Source organism: Zonotrichia leucophrys, chromosome 9, assembly GCF_028769735.1.
Source record: "Zonotrichia leucophrys gambelii isolate GWCS_2022_RI chromosome 9, RI_Zleu_2.0, whole genome shotgun sequence".
NCBI classification, from domain to species: Eukaryota; Metazoa; Chordata; class Aves; order Passeriformes; family Passerellidae; genus Zonotrichia; species Zonotrichia leucophrys.
The window spans coordinates 6,112,393-6,133,843 of record NC_088179.1 but is presented as its reverse complement, the minus strand read 5'-3'; the positions used below and the strand labels follow the sequence as shown (position 1 = coordinate 6,133,843).

General features: G+C 48.4%; 3 protein-coding genes across 7 annotated transcripts in view; 2 read left to right on the top strand and 1 right to left on the bottom strand.

The window, feature by feature from the left end:
* Positions 1 to 6,836, bottom strand: part of PPP2R3A (protein phosphatase 2 regulatory subunit B''alpha) — a 52,574-nt gene extending 45,738 nt beyond the window's left edge. Inside the window, exon 1 of one of the 3 annotated variants that reach the window (XM_064720876.1) lies at positions 6,664 to 6,836. The gene's annotated coding sequence lies outside the window, so the exon portion shown is untranslated. Of the gene's footprint in view, positions 1 to 5,859; positions 5,977 to 6,247; positions 6,347 to 6,663 lie in introns of those variants that run through there. The other 2 variants (XM_064720874.1, XM_064720875.1) reach the window with 2 other exon arrangements.
* Positions 6,837 to 10,756: 3,920 nt separating this feature from the next.
* On the top strand, positions 10,757 to 18,982 carry DBR1 (debranching RNA lariats 1). The gene is made up of 8 exons (XM_064720593.1): positions 10,757 to 11,023; positions 11,104 to 11,228; positions 11,325 to 11,405; positions 12,407 to 12,492; positions 12,860 to 13,084; positions 13,891 to 13,971; positions 15,853 to 15,998; positions 16,483 to 18,982. The coding sequence occupies exons 1-8, from the start codon at positions 10,827 to 10,829 to the stop codon at positions 17,156 to 17,158; spliced, it is 1,617 nt and encodes a 538-aa protein (XP_064576663.1). The 5' UTR covers positions 10,757 to 10,826; the 3' UTR covers positions 17,159 to 18,982.
* A 1,398-nt stretch (positions 18,983 to 20,380) lies between these two features.
* ARMC8 (armadillo repeat containing 8) overlaps positions 20,381 to 21,451 on the top strand; it is a 61,547-nt gene continuing 60,476 nt past the window's right edge. For all 3 annotated transcript variants that reach the window (XM_064720590.1, XM_064720589.1, XM_064720587.1), the window contains exon 1: positions 20,381 to 20,562. In XM_064720590.1, the coding sequence (XP_064576660.1) occupies positions 20,518 to 20,562 (45 nt within the window). In that variant the 5' untranslated portion in view covers positions 20,381 to 20,517. The remainder of the gene's footprint in view (positions 20,563 to 21,451) is intronic.

Here is a 21,451-nt window from a genome sequence, read left to right as displayed (position 1 = left end):
ATTACACACTTTAGGACACAGGAACCCAAAGCTGACAGAGCATTCAGGAAAGATGAGAACCACAGGCAGAAATTAATTTTTGAGCTGCCTTTCAAAAAATCAGCATTATCCCTATATAGTGTTTTCCCCTTTCCAGCCTCACTGCTTTCAGATAATGTATTCCCAAGTGTCTGCTCTCACAACCACCTGGGTTAGCTCACTCTGTCCTTCCTCCTACTTGTCTTCCAAAAGGAAATAAAGATACTATTGTCCTTTGTAAAATGCTCAGAGATCTACTGAGAGAACACTCTATTCAAGAGGAAGGTGTTCACTTTTAGAGATCAATATTTTCATGTAGCCTCAGAAGAAAGGTTGAGAGATGGGCAGCAGTAATGACCCAGAGGTCTTGAACAGCTGTTCTGTGAGGAATGGTGGAGCAGGACCAGGCACTTCAGCTGGAAGAGAGGTGACTTCAGAGAAATAGAAATCTCCAAAGTCATGAATGGCATGGAAAGGGCAGAGAGGGTCTGACTGCTCACCCACTCCTCAGCACAAGAACCAGCTGGTCAGTGCCCCAGGGTAAAAGAAGCAGGGTAAAACAAGCACACACATGCAGCAAACCTGGGAAATATCTCCTCAAAGGATGCCATGGATCCAAAAAGGTTCTGGGAGCCAAGGGGCCAGGGTTTTATACCTCCTCTGTCAAAAGCCACCACCTTTTTCATGGGTGCCACTTGACACCCTTTAATTCCTGCTGTGCTGGGTGGCAAAATAAACAGAGATATTCCCATTATTCCCATGGCTGCAGATTTCTATCCTAATCCCTCCTCTTATCCTTCCTACTTCCAAACATGCATTTTTCAGGCTAAGTTCCAGTTTATTTGGTTACTCTTTTTACAAAAGCTCTTCAGTCATGTGTTTTTCTGTAATATTAACTACAACTCTTTGGAGAGGGGAGAAGGTCTGTCCCTAACTTTGGGAGGGTATGTTATGTTATTCACTGCACAAATACACTATGGATTTACACCATGGCATGCTGGTTTCTGCCCTCTTCTTCTCCTAGAGATGTCATTTCTATTTGCCTTTTTTTTTTGTTTTTGCTGCTGAGCGAGTTTCACAGAGCCTTATCTGCATTACTTAAGAGATCTCTTTCTTGAATGGCACAGATTCCCATGAGCTCATCACTGCACAGGCACAGGGAGCTGTTTATCCCTTGTGCACATTAGTTTATATCTGCTGGTATCAAGTACCTCCAACCAAGTACTGTGAGAACCTTCTGCAACTGCAGCCAGCTTTTGTTTCTGCTACCCCACTTCTGTGATTTTCAGCACACACTGTCACTTCATTACTCAGCCCCTCTTCCAGGCCATTTATAACTTGGTTCAACAACACAAGCCTTAACACAGACCCCCCAGGAGTGAAGGGTGATCTCTCCTCCCTAGGAAAGCTGACAGTCCCTCCTAGGCTTTAACCAGGTATTCATCACTGAGAAAGCCACACTGCTGCTCCATGGCAGCTCATTCCCTTTAAGGAGCATTAACAAAGTCCTTTGTTAATCCCTCTCTGAAACCCCAGATTATTTGCTTGTTTGTCTCTCATGCCTTCTTGTCCAAGAGCTCCAGACCATCCAACTTTACCAGCTGTATGTGGACTCCAGCATTCCTGCAGTGACCCATGGAGGTCACTGCAATGGGAACACTTACCAAGGCAGGCTTCCAAGCAGACATGACCTTGAGCCTCACTGTCCGTGGCAGGACCATTAACACAGCTCTGCAGTCACTGTGCCTTCACAGAAGTCAGTTTTTACACTGAGTAATCTGCTTTGCTAGATTTACCCTAAAGAAAAATAATCCCCCAACACTAAGTTAAATACAACCTCTCCCCATTTACAGCAGCAATGTAAGGCAAGCCCACCACTCAAAAATACCTGGGCTAGTATCAATAATAAGAGTATTCACTGATTTTTAAAAATAAACCTGGCAGTAGACCATAATCTATTGTTTTAAAATACTGACTTGCAGTTATTGAATGCAGTATTACTCAGTGTAACTCCTCCAGGTTAAGTGACAGGGTTATCTAATACTCCAGGGCCTCCATCCCCTTCACAAAGAGCAGCACAGAGTCCCTGAACACACCAGAAGCTGCAGGGGAGCCCCAGTGCACAGCTTGTGCTGGGGGTGTCAGCTGGGAAGGAGAGGAGTTAACAGCACCAGCAAAGATGTCACCCTTTTCAGCTTTTCTGAAATACCTTTCTTCAACTTTCCGTTTGCACAGTCTTGGAACTGAAAGTGACCAGACAGGAATTTGTGCCCCATGAGACTGGTTTCCAGTTAGATGAGACAGCAAGAGAGTAAAAGCTCACACGGTTTTTCCACGTAACGCCAGCCCGTTACACAGAAATACTCTGCCAACTAATTCTTGTTCCAGCCCCATGTCTGTGTAGAGCCACCAATCTTGCTCACTTAGCAGGACCCAAATACACTCACAAACATGCTGAAACTTAGCAAAGCACAAAAAAAAAAGAAAAATTAAAGCCTGAGCTCTGACACACTGACAGAAAATAAGGTGGCCAACCAGTAAAACACTGGAGGTGAACAAGCTTCAAAAGCACATCATTAGCAAGGCTCAGGGCAGAGGTCAGAAAGCCTGCTTGATTAAGTAATGTGTCTCCTGGTGCTTATAACCGTATATGGAAAGAGATAATTTCATATTAGCAAGATAAATTTATTGTCCCTGGAATGTTAATTCAGTATTAAGAGTATCTATTAACTTTACACAAATTGAAGTGATTTTATTTAAGTGTTAAAATAACAAAGGAAGATTCATGTCCAAGACAGCATTCCCTTGGTCATTAACTTCTGCTGACACTGAGGTTACAATTGACAGATTCCCTGAAACCATTTTTGGAAACTTACTTGGAAGTTAAATTTCTCCTGTAGCAGAGCAGCCATCTGCTAATGGTCTGCAGAATAAATACACTTTTAATTTAATAACAAGTAAAACAAAACAACTGCTTTCATTTACTGCTCATCTATTCAGAGCTCGTGCATTTCTCATTGCTTGACATATCCATCTTCTTCAGGTCTTACATGTATCACATTGGAGTCACTTAAACCCTCAGGCATTCAAAATCTTGGGTAAAATTCTCTTTGTCTGAGGTGAGGGCCCATTTCTCCAGGGCAGCCTCAGTTCCCAGCTGGAGTACTGCTGTAGCTATTCCATGGGTCAGGAATCAGCACAGTGGCACAGAAAAGCTCCAGCTCTGCTGCATTCCCCCCTCTCCTGCGAGGCACAGCCCCAGGAGCTGCCATGCCTTCCACAAGCCCGTTCCTGCCGGCCTCCATCTCACACTGGGAACAGCAGCAGCTGTCGAAATGCAACAAATTACACCAAAAGGTGCAGCGTGTCCTGGCATTCAACAGGTCTGGCACTGCTACAGATCTGTGTGCCTTCGATAAGCCACCCCAGAGGCACACAGCACTGTGCTCAAAGCAATGCACAGTTTAAGGGAATATAACTTTTCTGTAGCCCATCCTCTACCAAGGAAAACTGAAGGTGTTTTAGCCTGACATCCCAGTAAGAGTGAGGAAATAATTTCTCCTGTGTCTTTATTAACCCAGGGAGATTTACAAAACAACAATAAAGCAAAGAGAATTTCCATTAACTTCTCTCTTCGCCCTGTGTACTTAAATAGAAGCAGACTAAAAAGAAAAGCAATACAAACAGAAAAATAAAACCAAACAGAAAACCAGATAAATGTAAAGATTACCCCACTTTAAGTGGACAGTTGTGTTCACATTTGTGAAACTGCATATTCATTAACATGAAGTAATTTTTAACTAGCTTGTGTTCTATATGTATGACCTCAGGTATTGCCTCCTGCACCCTACCCACACGCTATTCTGCAGTCAGAATTACTCATTTCTCCATTAGCAGAGTATTTGCATGCTAATCAAACAGTGATTAATTGTTAACATGGTTAACTACTAACATATTTTTCGATAATATTTTTCAGTATTATCCTCATTTTACTCTGCAAAGAGAATACTTCTGTTTCTGGTGCTCAAGCCCTGATTTTCCAAAGTATGTGACATTGGGGAGTGTTTCACGTGGCCAAAGCAAAGCACCTGCTTAGTCACAACTGCCCTGGCAGTTCTAGCTCAGAAATTCCACAAACTAGACCCAGGGACATAAGCAGCAGAGGAAATACAGCGGTGAATTCTGCTGGAAGAATCTTGTCCCACAACACACATGAAAACAGGTCTCTATGACAGGACTCAGCTAGGTTAATTATGGATGAGAAAATTCCCCTCCTCCTGTAGTTCTACTTTGCTGTCCCGTTTCTGACAGAATTGGAGCACAGGATCTAAGCTCTAACTGAACCTTCAGGAGAAAGCCTGGTCTTACAGGAAAGAAAACCATGCAGTCACTTAAATCAAATCAGTATTGAAAAACATTTACACAACGAGGGCAAAGCAGGCTGTGTCCTGCACCAGGACATGCCAAGTTCAGAGTTACTTCAAGGCAGGTTTTCTGTGTAATTCAAGGGCAGAGAAGCTCTCTATGGAGAACAGTCCTTGCTAAAAACAAAAAACCACCAGCCAACACTCACTCCACCCATGAAAAAAAAGGGAAAACAAATTCCACCATGCAGCATCATATTTATGCCTCCAGGGCTGGCAGCAATGAGTGTCAGACCGCAGGGCTTCACCACAGAGCTTTCTGAACTGCCTGAGCCACATTATTCATCACCTGCTCCACAGGTTGCAGCTGAAGGAAATGAAATAGATGCTTTAGCAGAAAATCTCTGCAGTGTTTGGCAGTCACACATCAGTCAGCTGTAATTTGAGGAGCTTTGCCCACAGCTACCTTTAACATTACACCTCTGTGTAAATTACAACTACAAAATAATATGATGCGACAGTGGTTGCAAAGGTCTAGGTAATGGAAACGGGCCGTGTGCCAGCAGGGAACTTCGACTTTCCTCCTTCATTTTCAGGCAAATATAAATCAGCTGCAGCTGATACACAGTATTACCCCTTTCAGATATATAAATACTGGGAAAAAACCCAAACAACCCACCACTGTCTCATGCTTCAGTTTTTCAGAATCCAGCAGACATTAAACACATAATTTTACATAACAAAGTCTAACAGTACTGACAATCTCCTCAAAGTTCTCACTAAAATAACCTCCCTCTACACAACCCGAGAGAACAGACCTGCCAAGCTTGAGAGATTGACAAGAAAAAAGCAAGAGAGAAGGTGACTTAAAGAAATGGTTATTCAATATTTGGAAGAGTTATTTCCTGGAGCAGGCATCACGTCATGAGCTAAAGCCATGAGACCACCACCAAGAAAAAAGTGCCCTGCCTTGCAGGCAGCACTTAGCAGCAAACAGCCTGGGGGACCACCTGCCTCTGAATCCCTCCCCAGCACACATTTCTCCAAAGATGGGAGCACAGAGCAGCGCACCTCCCAGGGTTTCCCTCTTCAGCAGGAAAAAGAGAGTTAATATAATTAGTCCCAGGCTTAAAAATATTTACATTACTTGAGACCAACGCAGTCTGATGACCTGCAGAGAGAACTACTCCGGCAGGAACACCTCCTTCATAAATCATTCCACTCGTTATTCAAACTCAGTTTCACAAGTTTATGCCCAACCTAATCTCGAATTCATCTGCCCGTGAACCAAGAAGTCTGGTAGCCAAAGCCGTTCCCTTTCTCGCTCATGAAGAAATACATCGGGGAAAAAAAACCTGAATCCTGCTTTCACGACCACGTATTCATTCACAGCGGCAGTGAAGATAATGGAAGGTCCAGCTACCCAGGGTACCGGGGCAAATGGTCACAGAAAAAGAACAGCCTGAGGACTCCTCACCGGAGTTAACCTCCGGCTCTCAACAGCCAACACCTCCGGGCTGGGGACAGGCTGTGCTCAGAACCTGCTACGCCGAAGCCCCTGGGGACAACTCTCCGGGGACAGCGCACAGCCCCGACCCGGGACACCACGGAGCCCCGGAGCTTCAATGCGTGAGGGGCGAGCATCGCCTCCCGCGAATGCCCGGCACTGCCGGCCCCCACCGCCCTCAGCACACCCCGCCCGACCCCCCGGGACCGAGCCAGCGCCCACAGCGGGACCCCCGCGCCGGCTCCTCATCCACAGACACAGCCCGGGCCCCCGCTACCGGGCCCCGCGGGACCGACCCTCTGCCCCAGCCCCGGCGAGCCCCTGCCCCGGGCCCCGCCGCCCTCCTGCCCGCACGTACCCGCCGGGGCAGCGCCCCGTCCCGTCCCATGGCCAGCGCCGCTCCCGCCGCCGGGCGCGCTCCGCCGCCCGCCCCGGCCGCCCCTTCCGCACGGCCGGGCCCGCCCAGCACCGCGGGCCGGGGGGGCGGGGGGCGGAGGCGGGTCCCGTCTCAGAGAGCCCCCGGGCCGCCTCACGGCCCGTCCGCGCCTCGGCCCCGCCTGCCGCTCTCCAATCACCGCGGACGGCGGGTTTTGTTTTTCCCTCAGGAACGCCACCAACGCCCTTATAGAATCACGGTATCGGCAAGGTTGGAAGAGACCTCCAAGACCATCCAGTCCGACCATGCACTGCCACTGTAACCCCTAAACCACATCAGCCAGCGCCACATGCAGACGCCTCTTGTACACCTCCACGGACCACGACTCCATCACCTACCTGGCAACCTACTCCAATGCCTGGCCGCTCAAACAGTGAAAATTTTCTTCTAGCAGCCAATCTGAATCTCCCTTGTCTTGCCTTAGGGCCATTTCCTCCTGTCGTCTCACGGCAGGCACGGCAGAGAGCGGCCCCACCTCACTCACTACAGCCTCCTGTCAGCGACTTGTGCAGAGCGATGATTTCCCCCCGAGCCTTCTCAAAGCTAAACAAACCCAGCTCTCTCAGGTGTTCCTCATGGGGCATGCTTTCTAGACCCTTCCCGAGTCATGTTGCCCTTCTCTGGATATGCTAAAGCCCCTCAATATCCTTTTAGATGTGAAGGGCCCAGAACTGAATGCAGTGCAGCCTCACCAATGCTGAGTACAGGGGAGGAATGACTTCCCTGGTCCTACTGGCAACAGTGCTCTTGATACAGGCCAGGATGCCACCGGCCTTCTTGGCTACACTGCTGGATCATATCCAGCCCCCAAGAGTCCCTTCCCTGCCGAGCAGCTCTCAAGCCACCCCTGTCCCAGGCTGGAGCTGCAGGAGGTTGTTGTGATGATCCCAAGTACAGGATGTGGCACTTGACCTTACTGAACCTCATGCTGCTGTCCTCAGCCCTTTGATCTAGTCTGTCCAGGTCTCTCTGCAGAGCCTTTCTGCCCTTGAGCAACACTCTCAAGCAGCCTGGTGTCATCTGCAAATTTACTGAGGGTTGCTTCGTCTCTTTCTCCAGGCAGTTTCCAGCCCTCATTGGCTGGAGACCATCAGTAGTGCCCTCCAGCAAAGCAGCATCCTCAGGCAAAAGGTACAAATTAAGAGGGAAAGAGCCCTGTTGGTGCCGCTGGAGTAGGGAGGCAGCTGCAGTGCCTCAGCCAGGAACAGGCCCTGTGTTGGCAGCTGTGTTGCTGCACTGCAGATCATGTTGCAATCACCAGACATGATCTAGGGGAGGAGATGCCCAAAGACACCTGGGCACAGCTGCAGGTAAGCCATGTGATATTCAGGCCAGCCTCATGAGGCTTTTTCCTAAGGGAGCTTTAGTCTTGTCTGGTTGCAGCAGCTCCTCCCTTCAGCTGCACACACACACCAATGTGCCACCTCACGTGCTCTCACAGCTTACAGCAGCAGCTCAAAATCCCAGCTGGAACACATCAGATTTGTCTTTTGCACTCCGGTCTATCTCCCTCTCCTTCACAAACACTGTCTCCCAGCACTTCTCCTTATACTTCCCTTCTCAGCCATGCTGTCACTCCCCAAAAGTCAGACAGATACCTCCTTTTGGTGTTCCTCTTCATTTTAGTAATATGGAAATCATGCTAGAAACCTGTTAGTATACTCTAAAAACACTAGGAAGCATTTGACAGAAAAGTCTTCAAAAGCTCTTCTCATTCCATTCTCAGAGATGAGGGAAGAAACTCGTCATCCACAGCCCCTTCAGATGCCTTTTATTCTTCATTTCTCTGCAGAGAAAAACTGCTTTCATGGTACTAAACTACCATAGTCAGCTCAGGAAAAAAAAACATTATTTACTGCTCAGTGCAGGCAGGCAAGACCCAAAAGGGCAACCCAAGCAATCTACTGGCCTGAGCTTGCTTGTTGGGACTTTTGCCTCCTTGGCCTCACAGTTCCCTGGCCATTCATGCAGGACAGGATGTGCACTCAGTCCTCTGCTGCAGGACTGGACATTCAGGCATGAGACACATGCACAGGCTACTAGGGCAAGAGACTATGACTGCAAAACCCAATCCAAGGCCAAACATGGGTCATTCATGCTTCAGTCACATGGGTTTTCAAACAGTCTTGAAGGACTGAACAAAATTACAATAACATAGTTAAGCATTAACTTGCTGCCACTTACCTTGTAAACAGCAGCATGGCTGATTCCCTTTGTGCTCTGGAAAGGTCAGAGCAGCTTTGCTCAGTGAACACTGAGTTTAATTATGGATATTGAGATGCATCATGAGTTGTGTACAAGTACTAAAATACTATTACATAAAAGAAGCCAAACTATAGACTCTATTGTGCTCCAGTTCACTTGGAATAAGTGGCACATAGAGTATAAGAAATGAGCCTGAGCCAACAAATCCAAGAAATACAATTAGAGTATCAGCTTACCTTGCCTGTCTGGGGATGAATTTGGGTGGGCAGGCATCTCAGGAATCCCCTTGAGATTGTGTACCCTGGGTAAGGTGGTGTCTTCCAAGAGTCCTGGACCTTTCCTGTCTCTCACCCCTTCCTTTCAGGAAGTCTGAGAGATGGCAGAGAGATTATTGTTCTCCCCCAGAGTGTTGGAAAGCTTTCCCAGGAGAGGTGCTGGACCAATGAGCTCTTGCACTACTCCAGGTAGGTCCAAGCATAGTTAGTGAAAGAGCCAAGGTCACCCGAAGTGTGCTTTTCCCTTGGAGACTTGTGGGGTTTGGAAACCAGAGGAATTTTCCCCTCCACTTCAGCTGGGATTGGACGAGCCCCAAAGTACACAGAGTAATGCAACACTGTGAAATTATGAAACATAGGAGACAACGCTCATATTTTCTTAGTATCAAAAGAGAGGCCATTATGTAATGCTTGCTACCATGGGGGAACAGGAATGTCTACTTGGTTCCATGATTACAGAGGAAGCAGTAACAAGTTAATGCTTAACTATGTCCTTGCAATTTGGTTCAATCCCAAGACTTTAAAAACCTTCAAACAAGTCTTGAAGTGGAACGTCTGGAGCGGTTTTACTACGTGACAATACAAGGCCACCCTACATTCCAATCCACTGCCCTTCCAAAGCAGGAGATCATGCTCTCCCCAGAGTCAGTCCGTGAGGAAAGCGGGAGATACGCGATTTCTCAGCCCACCTCATACAGCCTTGCCCTGGGGATGTCCCTGTCTCTTCCTGTCCCGGTGTGCTACAAAGTTAGAGAAGCCAGGGCTTTGGTTATGCTAAAACCACGCCTGCCTGAGGCTGAACTGGCCTGACTCGGTGTTTTATCAGCTCAAACTCCAGGTGGAAGCGTGCACAGCCACTGCTCGTGCTGCTCCACCACCACTTAGTGGTCTGGGAGCCACGCGTGCGGAATAAGTACAGCTTGTGCTGCTCCCCACTGGGCTGGCCGAGGAGGTGCGGGCAGCGCTCGGCGGATGCTGTGGTGCCGGGGGAGCGGACAGCCCTCCTTGTGCAGCCCTCCTAGTGCAGCCCTCCTTGTGCAGCCCTCCCTGTGCAGCCCGGGTACCCCGCAGGGACTCCTGCCCCGCTGTACAGCCCACTCTGGGACTGTGACAATTCTTCCTGGTCATCACTGTGCCGTGGTGCTCATCGCTGTGCCAGTGTCACTGCCCAGAGTGAAGGTCCCACTGGCCAGTTACAGAATCACAGAGTCAGTCACTAAGGTTGGAAAAGACCTCCTGAGATGATGGAGTTCAAGCTGCGGCCGATCCCGGCCTAGACAAGCAGAGCGGGCACTGAGTGCCACGTGCAGTCTTTCCGTAAACACCTCCAGGGATGGGGACTTCACCGCCTGCCTGGGTAGCCCATTTTCCAGTGTCTAATCACCGTGTACATGAAGGAATTCCTCCTGATGTCCAACCTAAACCTCTCCTGGTGCAGCTAGAGGCCATGTATCCCTGTCCTGTCCCTTGTTCCCTGAGAGCAGAGCTCGATGTCCCCCCCGGATGCATCCGCCTGTCACAGGGAGCTGTGGAGAGCAGGAAGGGCCCCCCTGAGCCTCCTTTTCTCCAGGCTGAGCCCCCCCAGCTCCTCCTCTCAGACAGATGATCCTTTCCCAGCTCCGCTCCCTACTCTGAGAACACCTGCAGGGACAGTGACTCCGCCACCTCCCCGGGCAGCCCATCCCAATGCCTAGCCACCCTTTCTGTGAAGAACGGGCAAGGCTGGAAGGCATCATCGGACGTCACCGAGTCCGACCTCCCTGCTCAGTGGGGCGGGAGGGGACCACCGGAGACCATGGGGCCCGCAGAGCGGGGCTCCCGGCAGCCCGCGGGCAGCAACCATGAAGGGGCGGGCCCAGCTCCCTCCGCCCCGGCCCGTTGTGTCCCCGCGACCCTCGGGGCTGCGTCCCACACAAGGCGCAGGCGCGCAGTGACGCACAGGAGCGCGGGAGGTGACGCGAGGCGCGCGCGCCGGTGACGCGGAAGTCGCGCGCGGCGCCCGCTCAGTGCAGCGGTTGGCGATGAAGGTGGCGGTGGCCGGGTGCTGCCACGGCGCCCTGGACAAGATGTACGAGACGCTGGAGCTGCTGCAGCGGCGCCATAACGTGTGGCCCGACCTGCTGCTCTGCTGCGGCGACTTCCAGGCCGTGCGCAACGAGGCGGACCTGCGGTGCATGGCCGTGCCCGCCAAGTACCGGCACATGCAGACCTTTTACCGGTGAGCGCCGCCGGCCCGGCCCCCGCCCCCAACGACCCGCGCGGGCTTGGCCGGGTCCAGCAGCTGCCGTGTCTCCGCAGGTACTACTCGGGCGAGAAGAAAGCCCCGGTGCTCACCGTGTTCATCGGCGGCAACCACGAGGCTTCCAACCACCTGCAGGAGCTGCCCTACGGCGGGTGGGTCGCGCCCAACATCTACTACTTGGGTAAGGCCCCTCCGCTCCGGTCCCGCTCCCCGGCGGTTTCTCCCCCAGCCCCTGCCCTGCCCGGCCCCTCCGTGACCGCCCTCCCGTGTCCCGCAGGTTACGCGGGCGTGGTGCGGTTCCGCGGCGTGAGGATCGGCGGCATCTCGGGCATCTTCAAGTCTCACGACTACCGGAAAGGTACCGGGACAGAGGGGAGGGGAGAGCCGGGGCCGTGGTGTGGTGTGAGGGTCTGGCTGTGCTCAGCCCCGAAACGTCTCTTAGCCTGGAAAGCACCCTCGGTTCAATACATGGGTTTTTCTGGAGTTGGTAGATGAGTCTGTAGCTGCCCGGTGACCACAGCAGGAAGCAAGGCACCTTTGGAGCATTGTTGGAACTGTGTTGATTTTTCCATGGCAGCGTCCTTTCACTGTTTGATTTTCCTTGAGTGAAACAGGCAGTTTATAACTGTGACATTATGTAAGTGTATTGTCCTGCCCCGAGATTTAGGGCCAGTACATCTGGTTCCTCCTGGCTATGTGGGTGGGTATTCAAGAGTTTTTCCTGGGAAGGGTGTCACAGATGATACCCCATGGCAGTGAGTAGAAGATAGTTTATTCTTTCTGATCTCAGCACTTAAAAGAGTGGTCCTTGTGGTTACTGTACTGTGCTGTCTTTACTAACAAACAGCTTCAGAGAAGCTTTGCAGGTACAAGCTACAAAGCACTGAACCAGTTTTCTAGAGCACTTGATTCTGTCTAATACTTGCCAACACTAATTCAATTTGCTGTTATCAAGGGGGCACTTTATATGCCTGTGAGAGATGCATGAGAGACATGAGATGAGACTCTTTAGGCAATAACTGAAAGAGCAAATTTTCTGTTAATTCTGTCGGGTATGTAGGAGCTATGCTAGGCATTCATGTGTTCTGTCCCAAGGCAAAGTTGGACACTCATCCCTTTTGTCAGGGTAGGTGTTGGTGCTTCCGGAGCCTGTGGTGCCTGTGGACAGTGACTGGGATGTTTAGGCTGCTGCTGAACCTGTTAAGCTGTAGTTTCATGGTGGGTGGCAGCACTCTGAACAATCATGAAAGAGCACAGTCTTGTATTGGGTTACTCTAGGTGCCTGTGTGACCCCCAAAAAGCAGCTATGTAGGAGGGAACTAGAGATTCAGGCAACTGTTCTTGTTTCTAACATTTCAGGCCACTTTGAGTGCCCACCATACAACCAGCAGACCATCAGAAGTGCTTACCATGTGAGGAATATTGAAGTTTTCAAACTCAAACAGGTCAGTGAAAAGCCTCTTTTTTTTAAACAAGGGTAATTTTCAGTAATTTGGAAGTAGAAAGTTAAAGGTACTCTGATCACATATGCTGAATATTGAACATGCTTTAACAGGTTGATCTGAGGGGTGTGTCCTTTAAGGAAGACTATTATGCTTAGCCATTATCCCTTTTAAATAAAGCTTTAAAAACATGACTTTGATTGTGGGCAGAGGACTTTTTCTCTATCTGTGATTTCCTCTGAGTGCCTGACTTATGGTGATGGTATGAGCTCTTTTATAAGGCAGTATAAAGCACAGATGGCTGCCTCATGTAATCTAAACTCCTTTGTCAATATGTTGTATTTCTGCCATGTGCTTTTTGGCCTGACAGCTGAAGCGTCCCATCGATATATTCATGTCACATGACTGGCCAAGGAGCATCTATCACTATGGAAACAAGAAACAGCTCCTCAGAATGAAATCCTTCTTCCGGCAAGAAGTGGAGAGCAACACTTTGGGGAGCCCTGCTGCCTCTGAGCTTCTGCAGCACCTGAAACCCACCTACTGGTTCTCAGCACATCTCCACGTTAAATTTGCAGCTTTCATGCAACACGAGGTAAATAAAGGGGGACAGAAGATGAATGTATGTGCCCCAGGCACACTTTAGAATTCTCATGCAGGTAATCTATCCAGAAAGGCAATTCAGGGGTTTTAGTTCTAAAAACTCAGTTAAAACCATGAAAGATTAAGTGATGTTGAGACTACTGTTTTATGTAAATTAAAAGGGTGTAAATTACTCCTAATCTCCCTTAAGAACAGCATGAAATAGCTATTGTTCTTGAAACTTGTTAATTTAACTGTGTAGAAAAGCACTCTCCTGCTCTGTAAGGGAAGCAGATAACTTCAGAAAAGATGAGAAAAAGGAGCCATTTCAAAAAGCTGGTAATGGAGTGATTGAAGAGAGAGGTTACCTGAGGATTGGGGGATCCCTGTAGAACAGCTTTGCAGGTCTGGTAGCCCAGGTTTAAGTCAAAAACCAGCCTGCAGTTGAAACAGTTATTACTGAAGTGATGCCAGTGCTGTTCCTATTTGCAAGTTATTTATCTGTAAAAATGTAACTCCAGACCTTGTAGGATCAACAAGTCTGTTTCCAATGAAGTTACAGTTTTTCTTTTTGCTCCAAGGCTGAATGTACTCAGCTGAAATTAGTGCTGAAATGTAGCTCTTGCTTTATCTTGCTATTATCTGCTTCCTGCTAGACTCCCAGTGAAATCTGTCATTCTCTTTGTCTCTGCTAATTTTCTATTTCAGAAAGTATTTTTCTGTAGAAATTATACCTTTTAACCTGTCTATACAGCTTGTTTAGAATGGTCAAATTTCACATAAGTGCTAATGATTGTGTTAACACTGTTTGCTTCCTAGACAAATTCCAAAGAAGAGTTACCAAAAGCAACCAAGTTTCTGGCTCTGGATAAATGCTTGCCACACAGAGACTTCCTGCAGGTGATGAACATTTGTAGAAGGTTTTCACTTTATATTTCATTTGTTTGACCTTTTAGTGCTGTTCTTAGGTATAAGATGAAGAATAGTGCTAATAAGTGGAGGAATTTTAAAGAAACTAGGAATGTTGGGTGTATGGAATGGTCTTTGTAGGATTTTGTCCTGAACTAAGCAGTCCATTTTGTGTAGGTGCAGTGTTTCTTTAATCCAACCATTTCCATCCAGCTCAGAACAAGTACCTGACTCCAATGGATGAGTCTAAAAGAGATTTCTGTGAGAGTGAGCTGCTGCCAGTGTGTTTTTCAAATGCACTCAAGTGCTTTACTAGTCTTAGAGTAGCTTTTTTTTTCTGTCCTTTGGATGTGTGGTGGGATCCATTTGCCCTAGTAAATACCTTTGAAGGTGGAAGAGGGTATGAGGATGGGTTCTATCTGTGCAAAGGGACATGGATGCTAGTCCAGACTTCAAATCCTAGAACAAAACTGATCTGGATTAGTACTACCTCCAGCAGCATGGAGTGTTTAACTACTTTATGGAGTATTTAAAGTTAGTGTCTGACTAGAGCTTTAGTTAACCCACATGGTTTAATTTGGGTTAATGTCACTGAAGACAAAGTGATCATAAAAAAGCTTAAAAATATTTTCTCTTAATTCATAGCTGTGCTAAGAGTGCTGTTCATACAGTAGCATGACTGTTCTTGTTTGTATCCACTTAGAAGTGTCTTGGTTTGAAAAAGAAATGTCCACCAAAGAAGGCGGGAATCTCCCTTGGAATAGAAAATATGGCTCTAAATTATTACAGCTTTTAAATTATGGGGCTTTCAGGCAAAGATACGAGAAAAGGAATAACAGTTCTTTACTAAAAAAAATTATATATATATATATATATATATATATATAAAAATAAAAGATGCTGCAGGCCCTTTCCCCTTCGGTGCAGTTCCAGTCGCAGCCAGCAGGGGCGCTGGTGGCTCCCAGCCGGGCAGGGCAGGGGCGGTGATTCCCCCACGCCTGCAGGGGGCGCTGTGGCGCGGGCTCGGTGCCGCTCACCCGTGGGCTCCTGAAAGCAGCTGGAGATGCTCCCTCCGGAGAGGAGGAGGAGGTCAGGGCCCTGGGTTTTCCCTGAGGCACCTGAGTAGATGGTGAGGGTCCTTCCCAGGAGGTTGGGTGTTTACACAGTCCCAGTCCCACGGCCGCTCTGACGAGCAGAAGCTCACCCACAGTAAGGAGAGCCAGTGAAGGACAGAACTCGGCAGTGGCAGTGAATTCTCCATGCAGCAGCAGCCTGATACCAAGATCACAACTTTCACCCCAACTCTCACCTCTGATAGTGAATGAGGGCCAACCCCAGCCCCTTACCCCCCAAAATCTGTCAGCATCTATGCGTTTCCCAAGAGGAAACCCCCCAGCTAAGAGATATAGCAAACTGCATCCTCTCCCTTGTCCTAGTCACATCTTTTTTCTCTGTTGTTCCAGTCTCTTAGGCAACAATGGGAGAAAAATTCCCTAAGAGAAACTAAATTTTAAAAAAAGGAAAAAAATCCTATCCTCTAACAGAAGGCAGCATGAATTTAGAAACAGGCAAATTCTGTTTCTAAGTTGCATCACTGTCCAGTTGCTGACAGTAAGGGAGGGAGTGTGTTCTGTTTTTTAATTGCTGTAAGCTGAAATTTAGAAATGCCTTTTTTACTGTTACTGATTGGCCTTTGTTAGCCCTTCATGGGGGGCTGGCTTGAGAGGACTTGTTTGGTTGAGACCACTAGCTCAGTGTACTTTAAACTTCATTAAAACTCTGTACAGTGAAAGTAACATTTGAAACTTTAATCAGATTCTGGTGTCAAGAGAAATAACTCACTTCATCTGTTTTCTGTGTGTTTGTAAGTAGATAATAGATGTGGAGCATGATCCCAATGCAGGCGACTCACTGGAGTACGATGCCGAGTGGATTGCAATCCTCAAGGCCACCAACAGTCTTGTTAATGTGACCCAGAACTCCTGGAATATGCCTGAAAATAATGGCCTCCATGCCAAGTAAGTTGTCTGCAAAATAGAAATGTTAGTTTGTTTTTCTGGACTTCAAGTAAAGGTGTATTGGAGTTGTTCCTGTTCTGCAGACTGCAATGCCTGTAGGACTTGCTAGATGCCTTGGAAAGAAAAGGGGATGAAAAAAGATGTAGTCTAAAGCATACAGCTTCTTTACTGTTCTACCTGGGCAGTTAGTTTTATTTTGCAAACTTAGATATCAGCATTTGAGGGACAGAAACTATACCATGAAGCTGAAAATCAGGCTGGGTTATGGGCATGGGTTGACATAATACACTAATCCCTGTTGGGGAGAAGGGTGTCTCAGTACTGACGAAAAGAAAATGAAAATGGTCCTGAAAAAGCACTTGGGGAATAAAGTGTCTGTTGTAAGATGTATTTATAATCCATCTGTGAAGGTTGCACTCTCTGGTGGGAACAGGCAGTACCTTTTGAGTTGCTGCACTTATTTAAACTTGATGCACTTGTTTAGGTGGGATTACAGTGTGACAGAAGAAGCCATTAAAGAGGTGCTAGAAGAGCTGAACCATGACCTCAAAATTCCTTGCAACTTCACATTGACAGCTGCTTGTTATGATCCCAGCAAGCCCCAAAAGAACATGGAGCCAGTTCATACCATCAATCCACAGACCACTGAATTCTGTGCCCAGTTTGGCCTCACTGACATCAATGACAGGATCCAGCAGGCTAAAGAAGAGAGCTCAGGACGAGGTGAATGTGAAGAGGAGGAGGAAGAGGAGATGGACAGTACTGGGTCAGCAGAGGAACCCAGTGAATACAATACAGATAATTCTGGCCTCTCATCCTTTAACCCAGATGAAATAATGCTGGATGAAGAAGGTGGTGATGAAGACTTGAGTACATGTTCTGTAGATCCCTCCCCTGACCACCCTCCTGAGTTCTCCGCGAGCTTCTCCGACATCCGGGTCATGCCCGACTCCATGGCGGTGTCGTCCGACGATGCCACGGACTCCAACAACGAGGAGCTGGAGAGGTCTGGGGGGAGCAGGCAGGGGGAGGAAAGGAGCCCCACTGAGAGGGCCTTAAAGCGCATTGGTGCTGATGAGAACGGCAACAGCGGCGTTAAAAAAATCAAGAGAAGGAACCAAGCCATCTATGCTGCAGAGGATGAAGATAAAACTGATTAACACGGTGTGGAACTGAGTTCTCTCCCAGCCTTTCTGTGGGAAGGTGGTGAGGGTTGTACTGGACTACATGTGCTTTTAATGTTACATGATCTCAGTCATGTTACTTTCCTCAGCTCAGAGGCTGGGTGTACTTCTCACAGGGAAGGTGACTTACACAGAATAGTCAAAGAAAGAAGCTGAGACTTTTCCGACAAAGTACTTTGTCAAAGGATGTAAAGTTTGTATATCCTTGATTTTGTTTCAGTTCTTGGTGTATGGTGTACACTCCATATCTTCAGCTGAAAAAGATTCACTATGCTTGTTTAACAAGAGCTCTTAAACTGTACCCTGAGTCCAAGTGAGAGGATGTCTGACTTACAAGACTGAATGATTTTATTTTACTGCTTTTATCTTGTTTTATACTGAACTATTAATACAAAGTAGCATATGCAATAACCCTGTGAATGAAATCTGAAAATAGAATTCCCATGATAACCAAACAGCTACAGAAGAATGAAGATTTTTGTTTCTGGTGATAGTCATGCCACAGAAAAACTTTTTGGTCATAAAAACACCAATATGTATTGTCCAGGATTGGCTTTTAATTACAGTTCTGATAGCAAACGAAGTCTCTTGATTTGGAGGATGACGGTTTTATGGGGACCATGAAAGGGTGCATCTCTGTTCTTAAAAACTCTCTTTTGTTCTGTTTCTTAAAACTTGAGAACGATGTCTTAAAATGGAAGCAGTTAGGAAGGACAGCTTCCAAAATGTGGACAACAGGACTGTCTCAGCTCTGACTAATTAGGGTTGTGGTTTGTGTTCACACAAGGTGGTGGGTGTGTAAGCTGTCTGGGACAGTAACAGCTCCCGTTATCATTAGAGTCACTTCTCACTTGTCATTTCAGTAGCTGTAACTTGCTGAACTTTTAAAACTGGTTTTGGGAATCTTCCAAAGCACTTCTGTAATCTTCAGCTGAGGGAAGCAGGAGCTGCCAGAATAGTGACCCTCTTGGAAGTTTTCTTTTTAAATTTTTTTGCCCATAATTATTAGTAAATGGCACTCCTTTGGCCTAAGAGGCCACGAGGATAAAATTGAGTGAATTCATGAAAATGACAGTGTTTTCAAGCATATATCATTAGACACATCAGCCTTCCTGACAGATGGAATTCCTCATGGCCCTGCTACCCGAGAGCAGAAGCAGCTCCTGTGCTTTTCCCCCTCCAAGGCACAGGCACTGAGAAGGAGAAATCGTCCTGACAGGTACAGGGCACTGGACAGGGAGCAGTGAATGAAATACATCTGTGAGTTGTGTTTCAGGATCGGGAATTAATGTGTCTTAAATCACTTCCATGGTCTGGAGTTCATCTTGCTTCCTCTCCTGTCAAGCAGTTCACTACAAAAACCAAACATGTTAAGTATTCAAGGGCTAGAAAAGGGCATCATTAATGCTCTCAGCAATTCAATTAACAGCTCATCTGTCAGAACAGCCACCAAAGAGCTGTGCTGAGGCATAAGGAGAAACTGGGAGTAACCCGGGTGTGACACTCAGGCTATGTAAAATGGCTGTGAACTGTCAGGTAAATTATTGAAGCAGATAAGTCTCTTTAAGGGTCCTGGGTCTGCAGTGGTAAATTTTTAATCATACCTCATGATCTGAACACTATAATGGAAATAAAATATTTTAAATATAAATTCTGTTATGGACTTGAAAAGCCTCCCAGGGAACCTAAACATGGCATTGAGCTCTCAGGGTGTCTGCACAGAAATAGAAAATGTATCTTGCATGTAATTCACTTTCAGTCTGATTCCTTTTGTTTTTAAAATAAACTTCTATGTTGTACTATGCCTCCCCCCTTCTGATGAATGTGTTTCTAGAAGGCAGGAGACTCCGACTCAATATACAATACTGATTTTTGAATCTTTAAATATTTTTTGTAAAGTATTTCAGTGTCCACTGAGCAGAGTGCCGCTGATAAATACAGTGAACATAAATGTTTTTTGAGTGTGAATCATGTCTGACCTCTAGAGTTGCCGTGCCCTTCCTTGCAGTTGTTCACACCCTCTGCAGTTTGCAGTGTCCTCCCCTACCTTGCTTTCATCCATTATGGATTTTCTCTGACGGCAGGATTCTCTGCTGCAAGGAGGATTCAGTAGAACTGCTGAGCTTTTCTAGTAAAGGCCAGATACTTCAAAAAGGAAAACTCTAGGGAATGCTGATAAATTTAAATTGGCTTTTAAGACTCAGTCTCCAGTCCCCTTTAAAAAGATTTAGTGTCTCTGAAAACTTTTGAAATGTTGATGAGAAACCTCTGTAAAACCTTTCTCTGTACAACCCTTGTATTGCAGTTTTTTTCAGTGAGTGTACTTAGTCTAAAACTGGTTTTGCTGTTATTAGTGCTTGAGAAAAGTTTCATCCCAGGCCAGCACACAGGTTTTTTGACAGCATGTCATTAGTCTGTTCAGTGAAAAACAGCAAAGAGGTATAGCCTTGTTTTATAATGGAGTATTTTGAATTAAATCTATTAAGGTCACCTTGTGGCTGCATCCTAAGCTATGTTTATCGTACTCCTGTTATCCTGTGCAGTCTCTAGCAGCTGCCAAGCCTCTGTTTTCCTGGGAAGGGAATAGGTTGAGAGATGTGAACCCGAGCTGTGATGTATCTGCTATCTCTTCGTGGTTTTACCATCCTCCTCCCGTTTAGTTCTGACTTCAGGGAGGGTACAGTCAGTGGCCCCATGCCTCAGGCTGTGTAATACAGTAGGGCTAATAAAAAAATTGCAGATTTATAGACGCTGTAGCACATCTTGGTGAAGTTCTGAGTTGTTTGCGGTGTTTTCTGTGAAGAACAAATTCAAAACCAAACAAATTAATGCTGGCAACAAAAGCAATGACAAACTAAAGGAACCCAAACCGAATCTGCGCAGCGAGGCTGAGGGGAAAGGGCGGGCTCGGGCTCGTGTTCGGCTCGGGCTCGTGTTCGGCTCGGGCTCTTTCGGCTTAGGTTCGGATCTGCTCGGGCTGGGCTCGAGTCGAGCTCGGCTCGGGCTCGTTTTCACGCGGTCTCCGGCTCAGATTTGTCTCCGCTGCGTTCGTTTCCACTCGGTTTCCGGCTCGGCTCGGGCTCGGGTTCGGCTCGGGCCGTCACTCTCCGCGGCCCGCGGTGGCCGCGCCCTGCCCCGCGCGTGCGCACAGCGGCCACCGTCCCGCACGCGGGTGGCGTGCGGCGGCGCAGGCGCGGTGGGGCGGCAGCGGGGGTTCGGCGCCGGCCGGTTCGCTGGGCCCGCCCCGTTACCCCCGGCCCCCGCCCGCCGCGCGCCCGCCATGAGCCCGCGCCCGCCGGCCTGAGGCGCCGCCGGTGCCGGAGCGCTCCGCCAAGATGGCGTGTGTGCTGGAGGCGCCGCTCCGCATGAGCGTCCTCTCGGTGAGTGCCGCGGGCCGGGCCCTGCCTGACCTTGGCCCCCGCTGGGCCCCGCTGTCCGGCGGCGCCGGGAGCGGCCCTGGGGCTGCGCCGGGAGCGGGGGCGGTGCGAGCGGCGGGGCCGCGCTCCTTCCCTCTGCACCCTGCGCCGCAACTTCTCCCGGCGCTGCTTTCCCCCCTACGAGGAGCCTGTTCCGTGGCCGGGGAGGCACCGGCGCTCTGGACGTGTCGTTCGCTGCTGACGGCTCGGGCTCGCCGGCCCCGGGCAGCTGCTGCTCGGCACGCGGCGGGCCCGGCGCTGTAGGCGCTGTGGGCGCTGCCCTTCCTCAGGGCTGCGGAGCAGGGCAGGGGCTCCCGGGCGCGCTCGCAGCCCGCCCCGGCTCGGGGGCTGTGCCGCTGCCGGAACCGGGGCTCTCCTGCGGCAGGGAGGAGCCGCCGTGCTGGGAGCTGTGACAGCCGCCTTCCCTTCCCCTCCCGGGGGACGGCCCAGGGCGCACAGCGGTCCTGCTGCATCGCACCGGTGCTGCGAGTAGCGATGCAAAAGGTGCAGCCTGGTGCTGCCGCAAGAGCAGAGGGTTGGCGCTTTTCCTTCAGTTTCCTGAGAAATTCATGTTGGTTAAGAGTTCCGTGAAATTGATTATGTCGATAAATTGGCTTTTTTTTTTTTTTTTTTTTTTTTTTTGAGCGGACTGCCTGCATACGAATACACTTCTACATATTGCAGACTTTTTAGCTAATGGGGTGGAAGCCAGGATATCAGGATATTTTAGAATCAAAAAGCTACGGGTTCTTTGAAGTCTAGAAGAGTTTTACGTGTAAATACATAGGTCAGGTAGCTAGAAGTCCATTGCTGTACTCAAAAATACTGTCTTTGGTTACACTGTTGAAGTGTA